The sequence below is a fragment of the Crinia signifera genome, chromosome 11 (assembly GCF_055691185.1).
Source record: "Crinia signifera chromosome 11, ASM5569118v1, whole genome shotgun sequence".
Taxonomy (NCBI): Eukaryota; Metazoa; Chordata; class Amphibia; order Anura; family Myobatrachidae; genus Crinia; species Crinia signifera.
In genome coordinates this window covers 40596374-40616897 of record NC_139227.1, presented here as the reverse complement: position 1 = coordinate 40616897, position 20524 = coordinate 40596374, and the positions used below count along the sequence as shown (strand labels likewise).

General features: G+C 44.8%; 1 protein-coding gene across 1 annotated transcript in view; it reads right to left on the bottom strand.

Moving 5' to 3' along the window:
• Positions 1-613: 613 nt before the first annotated feature.
• Positions 614-20524, bottom strand: part of LOC146045855 (neural-cadherin-like) — a 99270-nt gene continuing 79359 nt past the window's right edge. Inside the window, exons 23-33 of the mRNA XM_083164964.1 lie at positions 17374-17588; positions 16781-16908; positions 15387-15514; positions 14727-14850; positions 13801-13969; positions 10572-10738; positions 10237-10489; positions 7933-8113; positions 4016-4251; positions 2678-2829; positions 614-1472 (exon numbers count right to left, since the gene is read on the bottom strand). Of these exons, the coding sequence (XP_083021090.1) occupies positions 1053-1472; positions 2678-2829; positions 4016-4251; positions 7933-8113; positions 10237-10489; positions 10572-10738; positions 13801-13969; positions 14727-14850; positions 15387-15514; positions 16781-16908; positions 17374-17588 (2173 nt within the window). The 3' untranslated portion in view covers positions 614-1052. The remainder of the gene's footprint in view (positions 1473-2677; positions 2830-4015; positions 4252-7932; positions 8114-10236; positions 10490-10571; positions 10739-13800; positions 13970-14726; positions 14851-15386; positions 15515-16780; positions 16909-17373; positions 17589-20524) is intronic.

The following is a 20524-nucleotide window of genomic DNA, read 5'->3' as shown; positions in this document are numbered from 1 at the left end:
ACAGTAAGGAGTATGTACAGTAAGTAGTGAGTCTGTACGGTAAGGAGTACGTACAGTAAGTAGTGAGTCTGTACAGTAAGTAGTGTGTGTGTACATTAAGTAGTGAGTCTGTACAGTAAGTAATGTGTATGTACAGTAAGGAGTACGTATATTAAGTAGTGAGTACGTACAGTAAGTAGTGTGTATGCACAGTAAGGAGTATGTACAGTAAGTAGAGAGTACGTACAGTAAGTAGTGTGTGTACATTAAGTAGTGAGTCTGTACAGTAAGGAGTACGTACAATAAGGAATACAGTAAGTAGTGAGTCTGTACAGTAAGGAGTACATACAGTAAGTAGTGTGTATGTACAGTAAGGAGTACGTACAATAAGGAATACAGTAAGTAGTGCGTACGTACAGTAAGTAGTGAGTATGTACGGTAAGGAGTACGTACAGTAAGTAGTGAGTCTGTACAGTAAGGAGTACGTACAGTAAGGAATACAGTAAGTAGTGAGTATGTACAGTAAGTAGTGAGTACAGTACATACAGTAAGTAGTGAGTACCTACAGTAAGTAGTGAATATTGCTTTTAGTCTCCTGGATCCACTGAACAGTCATTTACCACAAACATTAACAAAAGCCTCAAACACATTTAATATAAAATGACGATAATACAGGGTAACATATCATGTGGGTGCAACAGGCAGGCCCCACCGAGATGCAGAATCAGGGTCTCTACAAAAAATAAATAAAAAGGTGTCTTGGGGCAGGGGGAAGATTTAGGCGTTGTCACACCTTACAAAGGTCCTGAAGAGTCTCACAGTGCTCATTAGATCTCCCAAGCCCTTGTTTGCTTTTGACTGTAAGCTCTGTGGGCAAGGGAGCATTGCTGCAGCTGCACACTTGTTGAACCGGCAGCGAAGATCTTCCCATCAGCATTCTATTTGTACACGTCATTAGAAAACCGTCCACAGGCGCCAGCCGCGATGATCCATGCCTGTGCAGATGAGCAATGCACTTATGTACGCACGCGTGGGACAGAACATGTCTCCTCTGTAGCCATGTTCCATATATTTCACTGCGCATCATCGTCTTCTGTGTAGGAGTAGAGTTTACTGAGATAGCTAAATTTGGGCCCCCACGCTCTCACATCCTCATACTCCAAGTCTGATTCCAGTCCAGATGAGGCCAGCGTACTGAGGCTGCCGGCGCTAGACCCTGCTCCCTCCGTATCGTACACCTTCAAGCTGTCGCACGACGAGTGCATGTAGACAGCGTCTTGACAGACGTCGTGGAAATACTGCCCAAAATCTCCACTGGTAAAAGAGCAGCTCAGTCTTGACGCGGTCAGTTGTGACGGTGCCTTGTGGCTGTCAGACGTATCATAATCGCAGCTTAAGGGGCCGTTTACGTGCTGCGCTCTCCGGGTCCTGAGGAGAGAGTGGCCGGGGCTTCTCCGAAGGGACAGCTGGAGATCTGTCATGTTGAATGCATCCTGCAGTAAACAATCATTATAATTAAACCGGATTGGCAAGTCACATAGCTTTACTGGGGACGGAAGACGACTGTAGCTGCGATTCAATTTACAGAAACCCTTTCAAAATTCTGCCTTTACTTAAACGGGCTATCCAACAGAAGACTTTAATTTCTATTTAATGAGAACAACAATTAAAGTGAGGGGGAATGGGGTGGAACTGAGTTCCACCACCTCTAATGGTGAGGTGGAGCATTTTAACCTCCACATTGGCCCTGCACAGTAATTCTCACAGAAAAGCATTCTAGTATACAGGGGAATGCCAAAAACCCTACCACTGGCCCTGTCTCTGTCTAATGGGGGGAGAGGGGGTGTAATTAGGTGGTATAGAGAAATGAGTTCCCCCACCTCTGTATGACCACTTTAAGCCCTATACATATACAGTATATAGTAACGAAATAACGATGACTGTCACATTAATTAGTTTTACATGGCTTATTCTACATTCTAATCTACTTGGCAGTCTTCAGTAAAATATGAATGTACTGGCATCAGCATCTGTCTGTGTTCCTGAGATATAGAAATGTAAGGAACTCTGTAGATAAGAAACTAATCTTTTCGTCTATGCCATTTCAAAATGAAGTGTGATACAGTACATCGTGCAGCCAGAATCTATTACAGTAAGGGTTATGGTCTTTAGACATGATTATAGTAGGGTCATCCAGCTATGAGGGGAGGTGGTAATCGGGATTGCATGTATGACCAGCTGGTTTGAGAGGATGTGACACAGGTTGTCTTCTAGCAGGCAGCCAGTGAGAGCTATGAGGGAAAGCAGCCAGTGAAAGCTGTTGAGAGGAGGTGGTAATCGGGATCAGATGTGTCTACTAGCAGGCAGCCAGTGAGAGCTATGAGGAGAGTAAGCCAGTGAGAGCTATGAGGGAAGGCAGCCAGTGAAAGCTGTTGAGAGGAGGTGGCAATCGGGATCAGATGTGTGACTATCCAGCTATGAGGGGGGGTGGCACAGGGTTGTCTCCTAGGAGGCAGCCAGCAAGAGCTATTAGAGGAGGTGGCACAGGCCCGTGTCCCACGGAAAGCAGCCAGTAATACCTGTGAGGCGATGTGGCAGAGGACTTGGTCTACACAGACCTTAGGACTATTAAACAGTGTAATAAATATAATAGATTTGTGACTGAGTGTAATTGTGTAACCCATGATCCCTCACTCACCTGATCTTCCTCCCCGCCTCCCTCCTCTTTGTAGTGAAATATATTTTGCTGGGTGTCCTTTGGATCCTCATAGGCAGAGACATGATAGACTCCTTCATTTAATCTTCTCTTCTTGTTGCAGTGAGAGCACAGGATGGCTCCCGCAATCAGAGCTGCAACGGACAGGAAGCCCGGTGAGAACATTACACAGCACACCCTGTATGCATTACATTGTAGCAACTTTCAATACTGTGTTTTTGTTGGGGTGTAGTCATTTGGTCGATAGTTAAAAGCTCGACCACTATTGGTTCTACAATCAAAACGTTGACACATGAAAAAGGTCAACATGATAAAAAGGTAAACACAAACAAAAGTCAACATGGAAAAAGGCCGACATAACTAACTTGTTCCGACTTTACCATTGTAGCGAGGCACGGTAACCAAAGCATGGCGAGCGCAGTGAGCCGTGCGCGGGGGGACGCAGTACAATTATACTGTGTCCATGTCGACATAGACAACAAAAAATTGGAAAAGCTCATGTCGCCCATTTTCGATGGTGACCTTCTTCTTGTGTCACGCTTTTGACCACATTGACCTAATGCATGTCGACCTTTTTGACATGTTGACTTTATGACTGCTGACCAATAGTGGTCGACATTTTGACTGTGGACCTAGACACTTTGGACCTAACAACACCTACCCGTTTTTGTTACATTGTAGCAAGTGTTGTGTTGCGTGGCATCAGGTGCTGTTGCTTTGTTACACTGTAGCTCGGGTTTGTTTTCGTGGTATAAGATCTATTTATGTCCTGCCCCATATAGTCCCATGATATGGTGAGAACAATAAGTAAAGCAGCGCTTACAATATGTCTGAGTCTGGATCTTGGCAATAAATGCATACAGTACATAGTCCATAGGTCAACACTAGATGGTTGAGAGGGTCAATAGGTCTTTGCCAGAGGGTTAAGCTGTGGAAAGGGAAGGTTAGGGCTAGGACTGGGTGGAGGGTTAGGATTAATCCTCAGAGGGAGGATTTTGGTTATAATAATACACAATACACATCAACCTTTTTCTGTCAACAATTTGTAAGTCAAACTTTTGACCCTGTCCACCTATTTACTATCAACCACCTGGTGTTGACCTATCAACTGTCTACACACTGTTGATCTTGTAAGCCACACCCCTATCCGTTACCCTGTTCCTGCTGCCACATCCGCCCACACACTGCTGCAGTACAGCAGTTGTGTGATACATTGCACACATCTGAGTCTTAAAATAGAAACCCCCATACAGTATCTGTCCTTTCTCAGGGCTATTTGGGATATTTGGGTTCATCCCGGAAAGCTTTGTCATGAATTACCTATCAGTGTGGTAGAGCAAATACAGATAAGGAAGGTGATGAGGCCAAATCCTGGATCCAGGCTGTGCAGAATGACATCACAATTACTTCCCACATATCCTTCAGCACATATGCAGGTGAACTCAGCTGGAGATCGCGGTATACAGGTGCCATGTTTGCAAGGAGTTTGGACGCATATAGTGTACATACACCACTGGCCTGTGTTATTTTCTACTAGCAGGTATCCTGGGGGGCAGCTGAGCAAGAAGATAAGGAACAAATGGTTAGCAATTCCAGGTCTACAGCATTATACAACATTTATTACCATTATTTACAATGCACAATGATCTACAGCAGGCATGTCAAACTCAAATTCCCAACTGGGCCGAATAATCAAGGTCTAAAGGGCCCCTTACACCATACCTCCCAACTTTTGAAGATGGGAGGTCGGGACCTCGAGGAAAGGGGCGTGGCCTCACGGGGTGACGCGAACTCCAGCCACGCCCCCGTTTTCTCCGCTCGTCGGCGCTGAATAGACGCTGTGCGCATGCGCACAGCATCTATTCTTGGCAAGCTGGGGGGGCTCCCAACTGTCCCCCCCCACCGCGGGACAATGGCGGCCCCGGGCGGGACGCGGGAACGTCCCTGAATATCGGGACGTTCCCGCGGTAAGCGTGACAGTTGGGAGGTATGCTTACACTTGTGAGATTTTGTAAGATTTCATCCAATTTGAGTCAATTTATCTGACAAAATCTTATGTGCCTGATGTGTAGGACACAATCCACAATCCTGTGCCATTGGGTATAACTAAGAGATTGGATGAGATTGAACCTCCTGCACATAGGATAAATCTCGAGTCAATCAGGTTCAATTTGTTGAACAATAAGTTGAACAAGTGTAAGGGGGCCTTAAGTCTTGTGTGGGCCGCAAGAAAAAAAAGGGGGGGTCCTATATACAATTTTGAAAAAAATACTCACATTCTGCCATAGGGAATGTGTCAAACTGATGGCCCTCCAGCTGTTGTGGAACTACATGTCCCAGCTTACCCTGTCACAGTTTTAGCAATCCATTATAAATCTGTGGCAGGGCATGCTGGAACTTGTAGTTCAACAACATCTGGAGACTTTTATTAATGAACATCAATTATAAACATATGGGTCCAGGGGCGTAACTACTACCTTCTGGGCCCCATAGCAAAGTTTTGAAAAGGCCCCCCGCCACAGGGGGAGGGGGAGGGGGTGACAGGTGTGTTTGTGGGGGGGGGGGGGGATAGAGAGAGATTATATGGAAGGTTAGGGGAGGTGTAAAGGGGAGGTTGTAGCAGAAGAGAGGGAGAAAGAAAGAGAGACATGGTGGGGAGGGAGTAAATGAGAGAGAGAGAGAGAGAATGAGGAGGGGGCACCTGCATCACATTTTATTTTCACCTAATAACATCCTCTCCCCTCCCCTATGACCCACAGTTCAGGCTGCCCTGTCCCCCCCTTACCAGTAAGTATAATTGATGCTGTCAGTGCAGAGTCTTCCTGCACTTACAGCTCCGGGTCTCAGACGTTTCAGTCTGTTTCCCAGGGCCTGGGTCTCCCACACAGAGCAGACAGCAGCACACACAGAGCTTGCGTGTTTCGCGACGGGGCTGGTCACTAGATAGTGATGTCAGTCCCCGGCAGCATCAAAGAAGGGAGAGGAGAAAAGGCTGCAACAGCCGGACCACATTCCCCTTTATTATGTAGCGAATCGTCGCTAGTGGGGGAGAAGGCAGAGACGGCACCACCGACACTACCAATGTGGCTGCGGCACTTATAAGGAAAAATGGTGCAGGGGATGCCTGCTGGGCTATGGGACCCTCCAAGGACCTGGACCCCATAGCAGCTGCATCCCCTGCACCCTCCATAGTTACGCCACTGTATGGGTCTGAAAATATCAGAAAAACTACCAAAGAAGCAAACTATGCCCACCAATCTTACACTGAGGGTCCCAAATGCTGTGCCCAACCAACCCGCTACCTTCTGGGGACAAAAATAAAACTGCTATGTTATATAAAACCCCAGTGCCTGGGACAGTACACTCTCATGACTGCTGCTCTTCCCCCCAAACAAAATAACAGTAGAGACCCTGTTCCTCTCTTCCCCCCAACCCACCCCACCATAACTGCATTATGCACTTTAGAAAAAAGAACCTTTAAAATCAAACTCAGTCTTACTTTTTTTTGCAGAGTAGGCTAGACTGAGATTCTGTCCGCCGCTGCCACTCTGCCTTCAGCAGCCGCGCTCTGCCTTCCCTCTGCTGCCGCTCTGCCTTCCCTCTGCTGCCGCTCTGCCTTCCTGCCTCCAATGACTGCAGAGCTTTCGCGCTTGATGAAAGCACCATAGCACTGCAGTGCACTGTGCCGGGGCACAGTGATGTTACCCGATGCACTGCTGGGAACACAGAAGCCAGGAGAGGCTTCAGAAGAAATTGAACAGTAATGGGGCTGCACACTTTAGAGCCCTTCAAGCCCATCAGCCTGTGGGCCACAAAAGGTAGGGGCCGGGGCTGCATGCGGCCCGCGGGGCGCCAGTTTGACATGCCTAATCTACCGTGTACAATGGAGGCAGTCATTATATGGGCTGAACCAATATTTGTAACAATGCACCCCATATTTACTAGGAGCCATTGGCAACAATAAAAATGCAGCCTATCCACTCATTAGGAGCTAGTGACATCACTGAGATTTCAGCCTATCCATACACTAGCAACCAGTGACATCACTGAGAATGCAGCTTATCCAGTCACTAGGAACCAGTGACATCAATGATAATGCAGCATAACCATGCACTAGGAGCCAGTGACATCACTGAGAATGCAGCTTGTCCAGTCAATAGGAGACCGTGAAATCGCTGAAAATGCAGCCTATATATGCACTAGGAGCTGGTGACATCACTGAAAATGCAGCTTATCCAGTCACTAGGAGCCAGTGACATCACTGAAAATGCAGTCTATCCATGCACTAGGAGCCAGTGACATCACTGAAAATGCAGTCTATCCATGCACTAGGAGCCAGTGACATCACTGAGAATGCAGCTTATCCAGTCACTAGGAACCAGTGACATCACTGAGAATGCAGCTTATCCAGTCAATAGGAGCCAGTGACATCACTGACAATGCAACCTATCCAGGCACCAGGAGTCAGTGACATCACTGAAAATGAAGCTTATTGAGTCACTAGGAACCAGTGACCTCAGTGATGTACTAGTGAATGCATGGCCTGCTTTTGCAGTGATGTCACTGGGTCCAAGTTAATGGCTTGGCTGCCTTCACAGTAAGGTCATTGGCTCCTAGTGAATGGATAGGCTGCATTTGTAGTGATGTCACTGACTTCTAGATAATTAGTAATCTTTATTCTCAGTGATATCACAGGCTCCTAAAGAATATGCTTGCCATCCATTTCAGGTATTTCATTTTTTTTGCTCCCTAGGATAGTTTGTAAGGTGTTATAGACCATGTTATAAAGTGGAAAACAACCACAAAGATTTAAATGACACACCTTATTGTTTAAACGTCCTATATCTTAATGGGTTGGGATCGTTGGGTCGACATGGGTCTAGGTTGACATGACATTAGGTCGACATGGGCTAGGTCGACAGTCAAAAGGTCGACAATGCGTTTTTTCACTGTTTTTGACCCGATTGTGGACACAGTCGACATGGACACAGTTTGAAGTGCACCGCATCCCCTCGCTTCACTCGCGATGCTTCGGGCACACTATTTTATTTTCCCACCACAACCTCGTGGATGGTAGGGCATGAAATACCGCCTGTCGGCACATATCGGCTCAAAAAACCTGTGAAAAACTCCATGTCGGCCTTGACCCATGTTGACCTTGTGGTGTCGACCCAATGCTTGTCAACCTAGTTGTTGTAGACCTATTGACAGTATCCCATATTAATATATTATCTTACCTGCATTCATGTATCATCCACAGATCTGTACAGAGAAAGCCGCGACTGCAGGGCTGACTTTTGCAGACCTCAGACACACAGCCTTTCGATACTCCATGTTTCTTTATAACAGACTCGGGAGAGCTGGACTGGTTGTCCATTGGAATACGGTAGTTATTTAGCCTTGCGTTCTTTATGCAGCCTATTAGCAATCAGTAAAAAATAACTTGTTACCTTCACATCTCAGATACAAATTGTTTCATATTATAGCCATGAATGAGTGGAACTACACTGGCCACTTGTGTGGGTCTGGGCAACTTCTGACGTTGATCATTAACAGGTTTTTCCAGGCTCTTGTCTACAGAGCCAGGCCTTTTTTGATAGGCAGTAGGGGCAAATACCTAGAGACATCTGGAAAAGCCTATTGGTATCTGGGCAGGTTGGACATCTAAGCTCCACTATGCAGCTCCAGATTTCAAGAGTCCTGGCTGACAGTGGCTGGTGGGTTGACCAGGCTTCCCGGCTCTGCTGTATGCTTCCATTAGTGTGACACTGGCCTGATCTAAGGTCAAATCAGCACCAATCACAGAAGAGCGTCTAGGGCATCAAATCGGTAAGGGCCGGCCCTTCCTGTCTATATTGGTTATAGGGTCAAAATAAAAATTCAGTTAAAGAGGGAGAGGGAGATAGATGACAGGCAATAGTGACACAGGGAAAAGGGGTGAGAGAGATGGGAAGGGAGATATATGACCGAAGAGAGTGACATAGGGGAAAAGGGGGAGGGAGATGGATGACAGGAGAGGGTAACACAGGGAAAAAAGGTAGTGAAAGAGATGAAGATGGGGAGGAAGATGAATGGGAAGAGGGTGACACAGGGTAAAGGCAGTAGAGAAAATATGGAAAGTGTGAGAGAGAAAAAGGGGGAGAGGGGGGGGGGGAGTGTGACACTGGAAAAAAGGGGGAGAAAGAGGGGGAAGCAGAGAGATGAGGGACAGGATCATACAGGGAAAGGTGGGGAGTGAGAGAGTGAAAAAGGAGGAGGTAGAATAGAGGAGAGGATGACAGGAAAGTGGAAAAGGAGAGATCTAAGGGAGAAGAGGGGAGAGGGTGAACACAAGTCAGGAAAAATTGTGAGAGAAAGGGGGAGGGATAGAGATGAGGGTGACAGGGAAAAAGGCGAGGGAGATAGAGGAGGGAAAAGAGGGGATAGTGACATAGGGAGATAGATGAGGGAAAAGAGGGGAGGATGACATAAGGAAAAAGGTGGAGAGAAGAGGAGGGAGAAGAGAGAAGGATGACATAGGGGAAAAGGGGAGAGAAGGAGCAAATGTGCTGTAACCCATAGCAACCGCATGTACGGACGGTGCAATGATAAGCATTACTGCCTCACAGTGCTGAGGTCATGGGTTATATTCCCACCATGGCTCTAACTATGTGGAGTTTGTATATTCTCCCCGTACATGAGTGGGTTTCCTCCGGGTACTCCGGTTTCCTCCCACAATCCAAAAATATACTGGTAGGCTAATTTGTACCCAACAAAATTAACCCTACAATGTCTGTGTGCGTGTACATGTGGTAGGGAATATAGATTGTAAGCTCCACTGGGGCAGGGACTGATGTGAATGTTCAAATATTCTCCGTAAAGCGCTGCGGAATATGTATGCACTATATAAGAAACTGGTAATACATAAATAATAAATAACTTGCTTTAATAATGCAGTTTATTTCATCAGTAAAGAGCTTGCTTACTTTATTGTAATTAGTACCCTATTATTAATTATAATCTGTTCAGCACATATATTATTGTTATTATGATTTATTTATATGATGCCACAAGGGTTCTGCGGCACCTGGCAATACATAGATGAGCGAAAAACAAGAAAATAACGAATTACAGTACAATGCAATCCAGGGCAAGTACATGGTAAATAAAGACAGATCCATTTGGGGACAGGACACGGACACAATTATCAGGTTGGTAGAGATGTATTCTAAAAAAAATGATATAATGTATAACATATACCCAAGAGCGTACAGCAGCTTATTACAGACTCCTAAACTCTACCGTTAACCAGTACTCTCCTATACACCTACATCTTGCTGCCTCTCGCCCCATATGCATGTGCATTGTCGCTGCAGGAGAGGGACCGGGCTCCCAAATGATGCTCATTATCGCACCGCAGGTCAGGATGCTCTCACAACAGATGGAATCACTGACAGAATAATCAGGTAATCCATTTCAGGATATCCTGACACCCTGCAGTGACAGTGGGGGTGGAATGGCTCTAGGAGGTGTAAGAGGAGAGACATGAATGAGAATGTTACCCTGAAAGCTCAGCTCTTGACGGTTGCCGAGAATGATGCCACTCGGATCCACCTTAATCTCCTTGTAGATCCCGTGTGTCGCGGTGATGTCCTCGTGTTCCCCTCCTCCCCTCGCGCTGAGAGTGAACTCATTCTGCACTCTCTCCAAACTGACTTCTGTCCACTCGCCGGTATCAATCCTGTGACTGGGCAGCTGCGCTGAGAAATCGCCGTCGCCTAAGTTATAGGACACCGCCAGCAGTCCGTGCAGCACCTTGTAAGATACACGCAGCACACGTCACATGTATGCAGCAGGGGAACACTAGGCACCTGGCTACACTGTATCCTCCTATTACCTGCAGGATGATGTACTCCGACTGGTCCCTGGAGGACAGGGTCAGGAGAATGCTGTTGGACTGGCGTGTTCGCAACATGGCCTGGAAATGCGTCCTCTGCGGGTGCAACAGGCGAGGAAACCGGTACTGGATAAAGCTTCCAGATTGGAAGAAATATTCTATAACATCTGCAAAGGGATAATATAGGATAATGCAAAATGTATTACTACATGGGATTTGGATGAATAAACTATGTTACTATATAGATGCATGCATTGTATTAGAATGTGTCATACTCAGTGCTGCTCTTTTTTCCAGCTACCTTTCATGTCATATGGTAATTTTACATTCCTGCTGCACCCCCTCACATCATGTCACTACCTTGTCCTCATTGACACATAACTCATCTCCTGATATACTCTGTGCTGCTGGGGACCCTGCTCCTCCCACTATATAACTCTCACTCTGTGGCTTCCTGCTGCCTCCATTCCCCTCCTCCTCACATCCTGTAACTTCCTGTATCACATGCAGCCCTGTACTCACTGACAAATCACACATCTCCTGATGTACTCTGTGCTGCTTGGGACCCTGCGCCTCCCACTATATAACTCCCAGTCCGTGGCTTCCAGCAGCCCCCCATTCCCCTCATCACATCATGTAACTGCCCCTGTCACATGCAGACCTGTTCTCACTGACCTCACCCATACTCCTGATATACTCTGTGCTGCTGGGGAACCTGCTCCTCCCACTATATAACTTCCTTCCTATAGCTTCCTGATCCCTGTCACATGCAGCCCTGTCCTCACTATTACAGATAGCTCACTTATCGCTAATTACATGGTGCCATAGTTGCTTTGCTCGGATCCCTGCCATGCACATCTAAAAGACTGTTTGCTAATGAATTGGATAGATAAGCCCAATGTGTCACAGAACAAGGATTGGGCCACATTAGAGACACAGTGATGAGGGTTCTGCTGGTAAACATGTGCCTGAATGGGATGTGTGTTCTACTCAATTTCAGTAATGTACAGTCAGGTCCATAAATATTGGGACAGCAACACAATTCGCATACTGTATTTTGGACTCTATAAACCACCACTATATATTCAAAGTGAACCAAACAAGACGTGCTTTAACTGCAGACTTTCAGCTTTAATTGGAGGGTATTTACATCCAAATAGGATTTCGGTTTCTATATGTGCCTTCCACTTTTTAAGGAGCCAAAAGTAAATGGACAAACTAAACAATCCTAAATCAAACTTTAACTTTTCAATACTTTGTTGCAAATCCTTTGCAGTCAATTACAGCCTGAAGTCTGGAACGCATAGACATTTCATCCCTGTGATGCTCTGCCAGGCCTCTACTGCAAATGCTTTCAGTTCCTGCTTGTTCTTAGGGCATTTTCCCTTCAGATTTGTCTTCATCAAGTGAAATGCATGCTCAATGGGATTCAGGTCAGGTGACTGAATTGGCCACTGCAGAACATTCCACTTATTTGCCTTAAAAAAAACTCTTTGGTTGCTTTTGCAGTATGCTTCGGGTCATTGTCCATCTGCACTGTGAAGCGCCGTCCAATGAGTTCTGAAGCATTTGACTGAATATGAGCAGATAATATTTCCCGAAACACTTCAGAATTCATCCTGCTGCTTTTGTCAGCAGTCACAGTATGAATAAATAAGGGAACCAGTTCCATTGGCAGCCAAACATGCCCACGCCATGACACTACCACCACCGTGCTTCACTGATGAGGTGGTATGTTTTGTATCATGAGCAGTTCCTTTCCTTCTCCAAACTCTTCTCTTCCCATCACTCTGGTACAAGTTGATATTTGGCTCATCTGTCCATTGGATGTTGTTCCAGAACTGTAAACGCTTTCTTAGATGATGTTTGACAAACTCTAATCTGGTCTTCGTGTTTTTGAGGCTCACCAATGGTTTACATCTTGTGTATTATATATATATATATATATATATATATATATATATATATATATATATATATATATATTCACTCTTGTGAGTCTTCTCTTGATTTGTTGACTTTGACACATTCAGTATACACCTACCTCCTGGAGAGTGTTCGTGATCTAACCAATTGTTGTGAAGGGTTTTTTTTTCACCAAAGGAAGTAATTATCCACCACAGTTGTTTTCCGTGGTCTTCCGGGTCTTTTGGTGTTGCTGAGCTGTCAGATGCTTTCTTTCTTTTTAAGAATGTTGTAAACAGTTGATTTTGCCTCACCGAGGCCCTTATTCTAGTTGAATCGGACGGATTCATATTTTCGGACAGGAACCGAGTGTTCTTAGCCCCGCCTAAGGATCGCTCACACTGTCCGAATGCGGTAAGACCCCGACTGAACGGACCACAAGTGGATTTTTCATGAGCACACCTCCTCCATCTGTGGGAACCTCCCCCATCATTGGATGGTCGCCGACTATCGAATGCTGGACCGAGTGGTCAGGCAGCACAGAGTGCTCCAGACCACTCGGCATTTCTCTGTGCAAAAGCAGGGATATGGGCGGGCAGCTGGCATCCGGCTATGTCAGCTGTCCGCCCCCCACACGTGCGGAACTCCCATGAAATGCGGGGCGTACGCATATGGTAATGAGCAAAATCAGCCCTTCACGCCCCTCTCCACCTCCTGCTCGGATGCTTCCGAACAAACATTTTCTGCACGGACCTCACGCCGTGTTCGGACGTGTGAGGCGTTCGCACATGCACAGATACGCCTGTGCACATGCGCAAACACCAACCATCGGCCATCCGTCTGCCCGCATTCGGAGCCATCCGACTCAATAAGAATAAGGGCCTTAATGTTTTTGCTATCTCTCTGATGGGTTTGTTTTGATTATTCATCTTAATGATGGCTTGGTTCACTGATAGCGACAGCTCTTCGGATCTCATATTGAGAGTCGACAGCAACAGATTCCAAATGCAAATGTCACATTTGAGATCAACTCCAGACTTTGTACCTGCTTAATTGATGGTGCAATACCGAGGGAATAGCTAATACCTGTCCATGAATTAGTCTTTTGAGTTGATTGTCCCTTGTAGGTACATATAGAAACCATTGTAATTCATACACCGTTCACCTGATATGGATGTAAATACCCTCAAATTAAAGCTGAAAGTCAGCAGTTAAAGCAAGTCATCTTGGTGCCCAAAATATGAGAATTGTGTCAATGTCCCAATATTTATGGACCTGACTGTATTCTGGTGACCTGGACGCCTATAATCTGACAGGCTAATACCTTTGTCGCAATCACGAGAGCCAGGAAGGCAGTCACAGCCGGGGACACCAAATCCTCCAGTACACCTTGCCGGGGTCTCGCACAGGCTAGATGGTGATCTGATGGCATCACAGACTGCACAGCCGGGAGTGCTACTGACTGACTCCAGGGGAGATCCCAGATCTAACACCTGGGTAACAGAGGGGCCACACACAAAGAACAGACATTAGCTACAGTCTATAAGCTTCTTTTTTAAAGATCTCCATATTGAGCTGCCTGCACAGTGGATGAACAACCTTGATGAATGACCCGAGGGACCGCGCATCGTCGTTTGTAGCATACACACTGAATGATATTTTGACCAGTATCATTCAGCAGGGCCAGAATGAACCATATTGGCTGAAAAGTTGCACATTAAGGTGGGTTACAGGGACAGGAGTGGGTGCTATCTGGGGGTGTAACTATTTCTGGGCTCCACTAGGGGAGGAGTGGGGATAGTGGTGATGTTCAGGGGATTATGGTAATGGGTTGTTTGTCTGCTTCATGGAGGGTGTTGAGGTCTGTGCTCAGTCTCAGTTGGGGGAGGTGGGGTATTATGGGAAATGTGGGGGTTTGTGACAGCAGATTAAATGTCTGGGTGTCACTAGACTGCCAAAGGCTCCCACACAGGTGCAGTGATATATTTGACTTGTGAGGCCACTTCCAGAAAATATTTAGGGCCTTACATGGGACACTTTTAGTAATCCGCCCCTGCCAGTTTCCCATGGCCTTGGCTCAGTGGTGGAACCAGAGAGTGGTGCACCTACAGATGGCTGGCCCCATTAATAAAGCCACTGTGTCAGAAGCAGGGGCTGGAAGATTCCCGCAGAGGTTGAAGCCAAAACCCAAAAGGAGCTGGACCACCACATTTCATTGTATAAACAGGAGACACAATTGGTCGCCCTCACCTGCTTATTGACCACAAGATTCCGCAAACATCCTCTGAAATGAGACGGTGTCAGCTGCAGATGTGATTGAGGGCCGGACGCCTTTATCCCACCCAGCTGCAGAACATGATGCGGGTTCCGATGCCTAGAAATACAACCAGCAACAATGATGCAATACTTGGGTGATTACCGAGTACATTAACTTATTGGAGCATAATTAAAGACAAAAATAATCCTGACAATGGTCAGCTGAGCCTCCGGGATGGAAGTGTCATGCAACGTACATATTACAAACCCCATCTATTCAGAGTTTCCCAACATGTGCTGTATATACGAGGATTACAGGCTAATCCAGGAATATTCTCACCTGTATAAAGTTCCCCTTTACTGTACTACTACAAATAAGCCAAACACAGTAACACCAAGAGGGGTCTTTTCTTAAGCTACCGAAGACCTGCAATATTCGGGCCAGTCCCCTGTGTGGTGTATGCTATCTGGAGTTTAGATTACTCCACATTGTCCTATTGAGACAACAGTGAGAGAGTCAGTGGCACCAGTATGCAAATGAGAGACAGCAATTGGATTCTCAAAGCCTAATCGGATAAAGATATGACGTGCTTTGTGCAGAAGACTGAAAAGCTCAATGTTTGTATACATGTACTGCATAAACCACCACATTACCGCCAGGCCTGGGTCATCAGCCCCCGGACTTCGCAGCCCCCGCGATCCTCCGATAATAAACTCTTTCCCACTCCCTCCTTTTCCATGATAACGACTGAGCTGCAACGGTCCACGGTGAATGTCACCTCCTGTAACAGATTCACAAAGGGTAATTTATGAATCAGCAAATCTCAGTATGATGTCACTGACTCTTTTACAATTTCTTCTGTTGTTTTTTTTATAGGCATTGGCGTTGGCGATGTGTAACATGCAGATGGAGCTACAGCTGGTGTCCTGGGGACACCAAGGATCCAATCCCTTTTGTGCACCAGGGGCCCCATGTAAGCTGGTTTATGCGTATGGTGAAAATGGCCTATTTTTGGCACTCTCAAGGCAATGTAGTATAAAATAGAATCTTTGCCTGAAATTGCCTGTCAAAGACTCCAAAAGTCATTGGTGCTGCTTTTTCATAGGCTGTGACTGGTCTTAGTAACCTTGGAAACAACCAGTGAAGACCACAGTTGATTTCAATTCTAACAGGTAGTGCTGTGAGTAAGTTATTCACAACTTTGTCAAATGTGACAGTATACTGTAATTCTTAGAGCCAGGTGCACTAAGCTTCAAAAGTGATAAAATTGAGAATGATAAGCAACCAACCAATCAGCACCTGTCTGACATTTTTCAAACACAGTCTGTGACAAGGCAGTTAGGAGCTGATTGGTTGGCTGTTTATCACCCTCTATTTTATCACTTTTGAAGCTTAGTGCATCTGGCCTTTAGTATTTAATATACTATTTCAGAAAAAGTCTGGCATTCCCAATGTTGGTCGTATAATTGTAGTTATCAGTGGCATGCTGTCCGAGCCATAGTGAAGAGTAGAAGCCAGAATGGAAAAGTACATGATTATCAGATTGTTTACAGACAGTTATGATATGAGTAGCTGTGAATGGGTGAAATTGTATGTAACAATAATACCCCTTTCACATCGCACTTTTAAAACGGTATATTGCCGTTTTTTTCCATTTTGAAACGTTTAAGGCTGCAATGTGAAAGTGCCAGAGTTGATTTATCTGTTAAAGTTAACCGGTATTTCAACACGGTTAAAAAGCAGAGTCCTACACGTTTTAAAGCCGTTTTTTGGGCAGTTTGAACAGCTCTATTTCAATGGCTTGAAACGTGTCCCTTGGGGGTTAAACGGGTTGAATGTTTGAATGGTATTAAATGATTTTTAAAACGGTTTTCACCTGCAATGTGAAAGGTCTCAAGGCTCAGACCCGTTTTAAAGTCCCATTTAAGAATACCGTGTCATTACCCATTTCTGCAATGTGAAAGCAGTACCAATAATGTAACCGGTTCTATTTGTGCCCTCACCAAGGTGCAGTAAAATCATTTTATTTAATAAAATAGAAATTAACCTTTTTCTTCAGTCTCACATCAATCCGGTGCCACTTCCCATCTGTTACATTTACTGCCGCGGGTAGCTGTAATTGTAGGGCGCCATAGATCTGTCCAATCGTCAGCCTGGGTTCACCCCTCACAACATCTAATGAGACGCATAGACATATATTAGGGATAATTTGTATAAGGATACCGAGAATATCTTCTAGGTAACAGAACTGACATGTATAACTGTGATTTGCCATCTGACCAAGCCAGTGCCCAGCTATTCCAATGGCCAGGTAATAAGCTGGGATCTGTAAATTCGCAGTAACCCACGACAACCCATTCTGTAATTAGCATTAATCTGTTAGGTTCGTTCTTATGAGTTACATATAGTGGAGGATAGTTATGAAATCTTGGAAAGAGATATGGTGGAGAAGTTGTCTATAGCAACTGTCATTTAATTGGCTGTGCTAGATAGATAAATGACAGATATAAACTGGTTGCTATGAGCAACTTCTCCACTTGATCTCTCTCCAAGATTTGATAAATGTTCACCATAAAGAAAGAAATAAAAGCACAGATTTGCATGTTGTAAAAGGCATTAGGCGATTGTTTCTGAACGTACCGACAGACAGAAAATATTCTTCATTTCCAGGCGTCTGATTGGACAGCGGTCCATTATATAATAAGGCACCATCAGGTACATCGCTTATAAACTCCACAGACAGATGACTGTCGGCGCAAACTCTGATTGGTGAAAAGCTGGCGTACCCTTCACCGTGGAAGCGCCGTAAAGTTAGCTGACATAAGGGCCCGCTGAACTGTGGGCCACAGTGACACCTAGACACAAGTAAAATACAATATACATTGAATTGGCTCAAAATTTACAAACATTCTAAAACATTCCTATATTTATGTGCCAAACTCAGACATTTTTATTTTGGAAGAAAATATGCAGAGAGAGAGACTGAGCGGAACTGTATTTCATGCCTGCGAGTTGCTAACACTGTTGCGATGAGATTTATGGCCGGATTATATAAATACCATGGCCGCATACGTTACACAAGCACCTTTTCTTGTAACACAGCATTTAATAAATACAAATTACTCTCCCATCTGGCGCTTCTTTGCCGGTAATCCGATTTTTTTGTTTTTTTTTAGCTCGGCTTTCTACAAAACATATCTCAGAGTCCTGCCACTAAGTATAAACAAAGATGTTTCTAGGGAATAACTTCAATAGGAAATAAGAATATTAGAATTTAAGTCTATATGAAAAGATGCATTTTTAATCCATCTGGTAAGCTCAGTGTGCAAAGCGGGAACACCAGTGAGAAAGGAAAACAAAACACCATTGTAAATTAGTGTAAGTGGTTTTGGAAACCCCGTCATTGACAACAACACGTGCAAGACTAAGACTAAAAGTGTCAGTGCAGTCATCAGGGAACGGAGTGCACGCTAAGCACCATTATAAGGGTCCTCTAGCATTGGAGAACTGCACACCGCTTTCCTCTAAGCTTCTGCCACCCCATATAACCGTCAGTCACGGGCAGCAGTCAACTGCTCTTTAAAACATGACACTTGAAGTTAACCACAAAAGCATCTAAAAAGTGCGCCCATGCATTGCTCTTCAGCATGGCACACAAAGCAGTCGGTGATGACCACCTGTCAGTGTAGAGGTGGTTATGAGAGCAGCAGTGGCCGAATACGTGGCAGTACATTGTAGTTTGTCAGGATATATTGCTACATTAGCAATATATCCTGGCCACACAATGGAATGGTTCCTGGCCACACAATGGAATGGTTCCAGGCCACACAACGCAATGGTTCCTTGTCACACGATGGAATGCTTCCTCACCACACGATGCAATGGTTCCAGGCCACACAATGCAATGGTTCCGGGCCACACAATGCAATGGTTCCAGGCCACACAATGCAATGTTTCCTGGCCACACACTGCAATGGTTCCTGGCCACACAATGCAATGGTTCCTGACCACACAATGGAATGGTTCCTGCCCACACAATGCAATGGTTCCTGGCCACACAATGCAATGCAATGGTTCCTGGCCACACAATGCAATGGTTCCTAAAAAATTGGACGGTGTGTGGTGCGCTATCAACAGCTGCCGGCACTTGGGTTGTCAGACCCAAATAATTATGCAAGGAAAAAAGAAAGAGTTGTGCCGGCGCTGGCTGTTTTAGGAATAATGTAATGCACGGTTCTCAGAACAATATAACAATTTATTAATAACAATATTATAACAATATAAAAAAATATATAAAAATAAATAAAAATGTGAATCACTTTAGTAATGAAGAATTGAAGCTAGTTATCACGGGGATAATCAAGTATTTGAGCTGGATTAGCTTGAAGTTCAATTTGTGAATAAGAGAATTTGAGCTGTATATTACCATCCCATTTGGCCCGATTTGAATGGCCTGATGCTGTGACACGATGTCCAAAAGGATGTCCTATAATTTCAAGGACTCAAGATTCCCACTAGTGTCCTCTTCTATACATCTGGATCGTTTAGGGATCGTGCAGTTATCCCACAAATGAAGCAGTCCAGGAAAAAACTAGGGTCTTTTGGGGAGAGATGGACGGGTCACTTGGCAGAGAGAATGATGGCAAAGGAACAGCGGTATTCACAGGTGCTCAACGCATTTCCCCGGGTATCACCGGCTTCATCAGGAGCAAGTATGTTTGTGATGGGTTCAGGACATGGTTTTATACCTGATAGCTAATCAACTATGAGATTCACCTGCGTGCATAATTACAAACTAAAAACATTTCTATCATGAGAACCGTGTTTTTCAGTACTAAACATAATAATCATATTTATAATGGAGGCAGTCATATAACTATAAAACCATTTTGTATATCAGAAATCGTTTTTTATATAATAAGAAAAAGGAAAACAGGGAGGTCCCTTTGTTAGGTCACATGACCGCAGTAATTAAATCTGTTTTCAGGTAGAAGAATATGGTCAGAGTGTTTACTTACACATTTTGAGAGGTGCTTCCCTGGTTGTGCCACAGTGGTCTCCGCAGCGTATCGCCGTCACGTGCCGATTGCCGGTATCAGCAACGTTGGCGGCGATCCACATACGGAGTTCCGGGCACAACAGATGCGTTGCCGAGCAACAGACGCGGTCACGTGATGCATTACGCGATTCGCGTCGCGCTCGGCAACAGGATATGCATCCTTAGCCGCACTCGTCTGCCGGGGAAGACAACGTCATTTCATCACACAACGTGTGATGCTCCACGGCAGGGAGGCGGGGTCCGGACGGAATATCGCGTTGTCAAAGCAACGCCCAAGTGTCTGATCTCGAGAGATCTGACCAGGGAGCATGTTAAATTTAAATCTGGATCTTATTAACACGAATCCACGGATGATTTTAGGTAAAGGCAGTATACAGAATAATAATATTATTATAAATCATCTTTCGTTTATGACAGTCATTTCAAAAGAGACAGGCAAAAAGCAAAGAATAAAATACATAAGGATATGAATGGATATAAATTATTTGTTAATAAGAACAATAATACATAATGTATAAAATATGACATACAGAAAAATCGTGAAATATAATCAATAAATAATCAATAAATGGGTCCATATAAATCGATCAGAAGTAAGGGAATTTTTTTATAATAATTTATGATAAATAATTAATGCCAATAATCATAACAATAATCAATTATTATATTATTGTTATGATTATTGGCATTAATTATTTATCATAAATTATTATAAAAAAATTCCCTTACTTC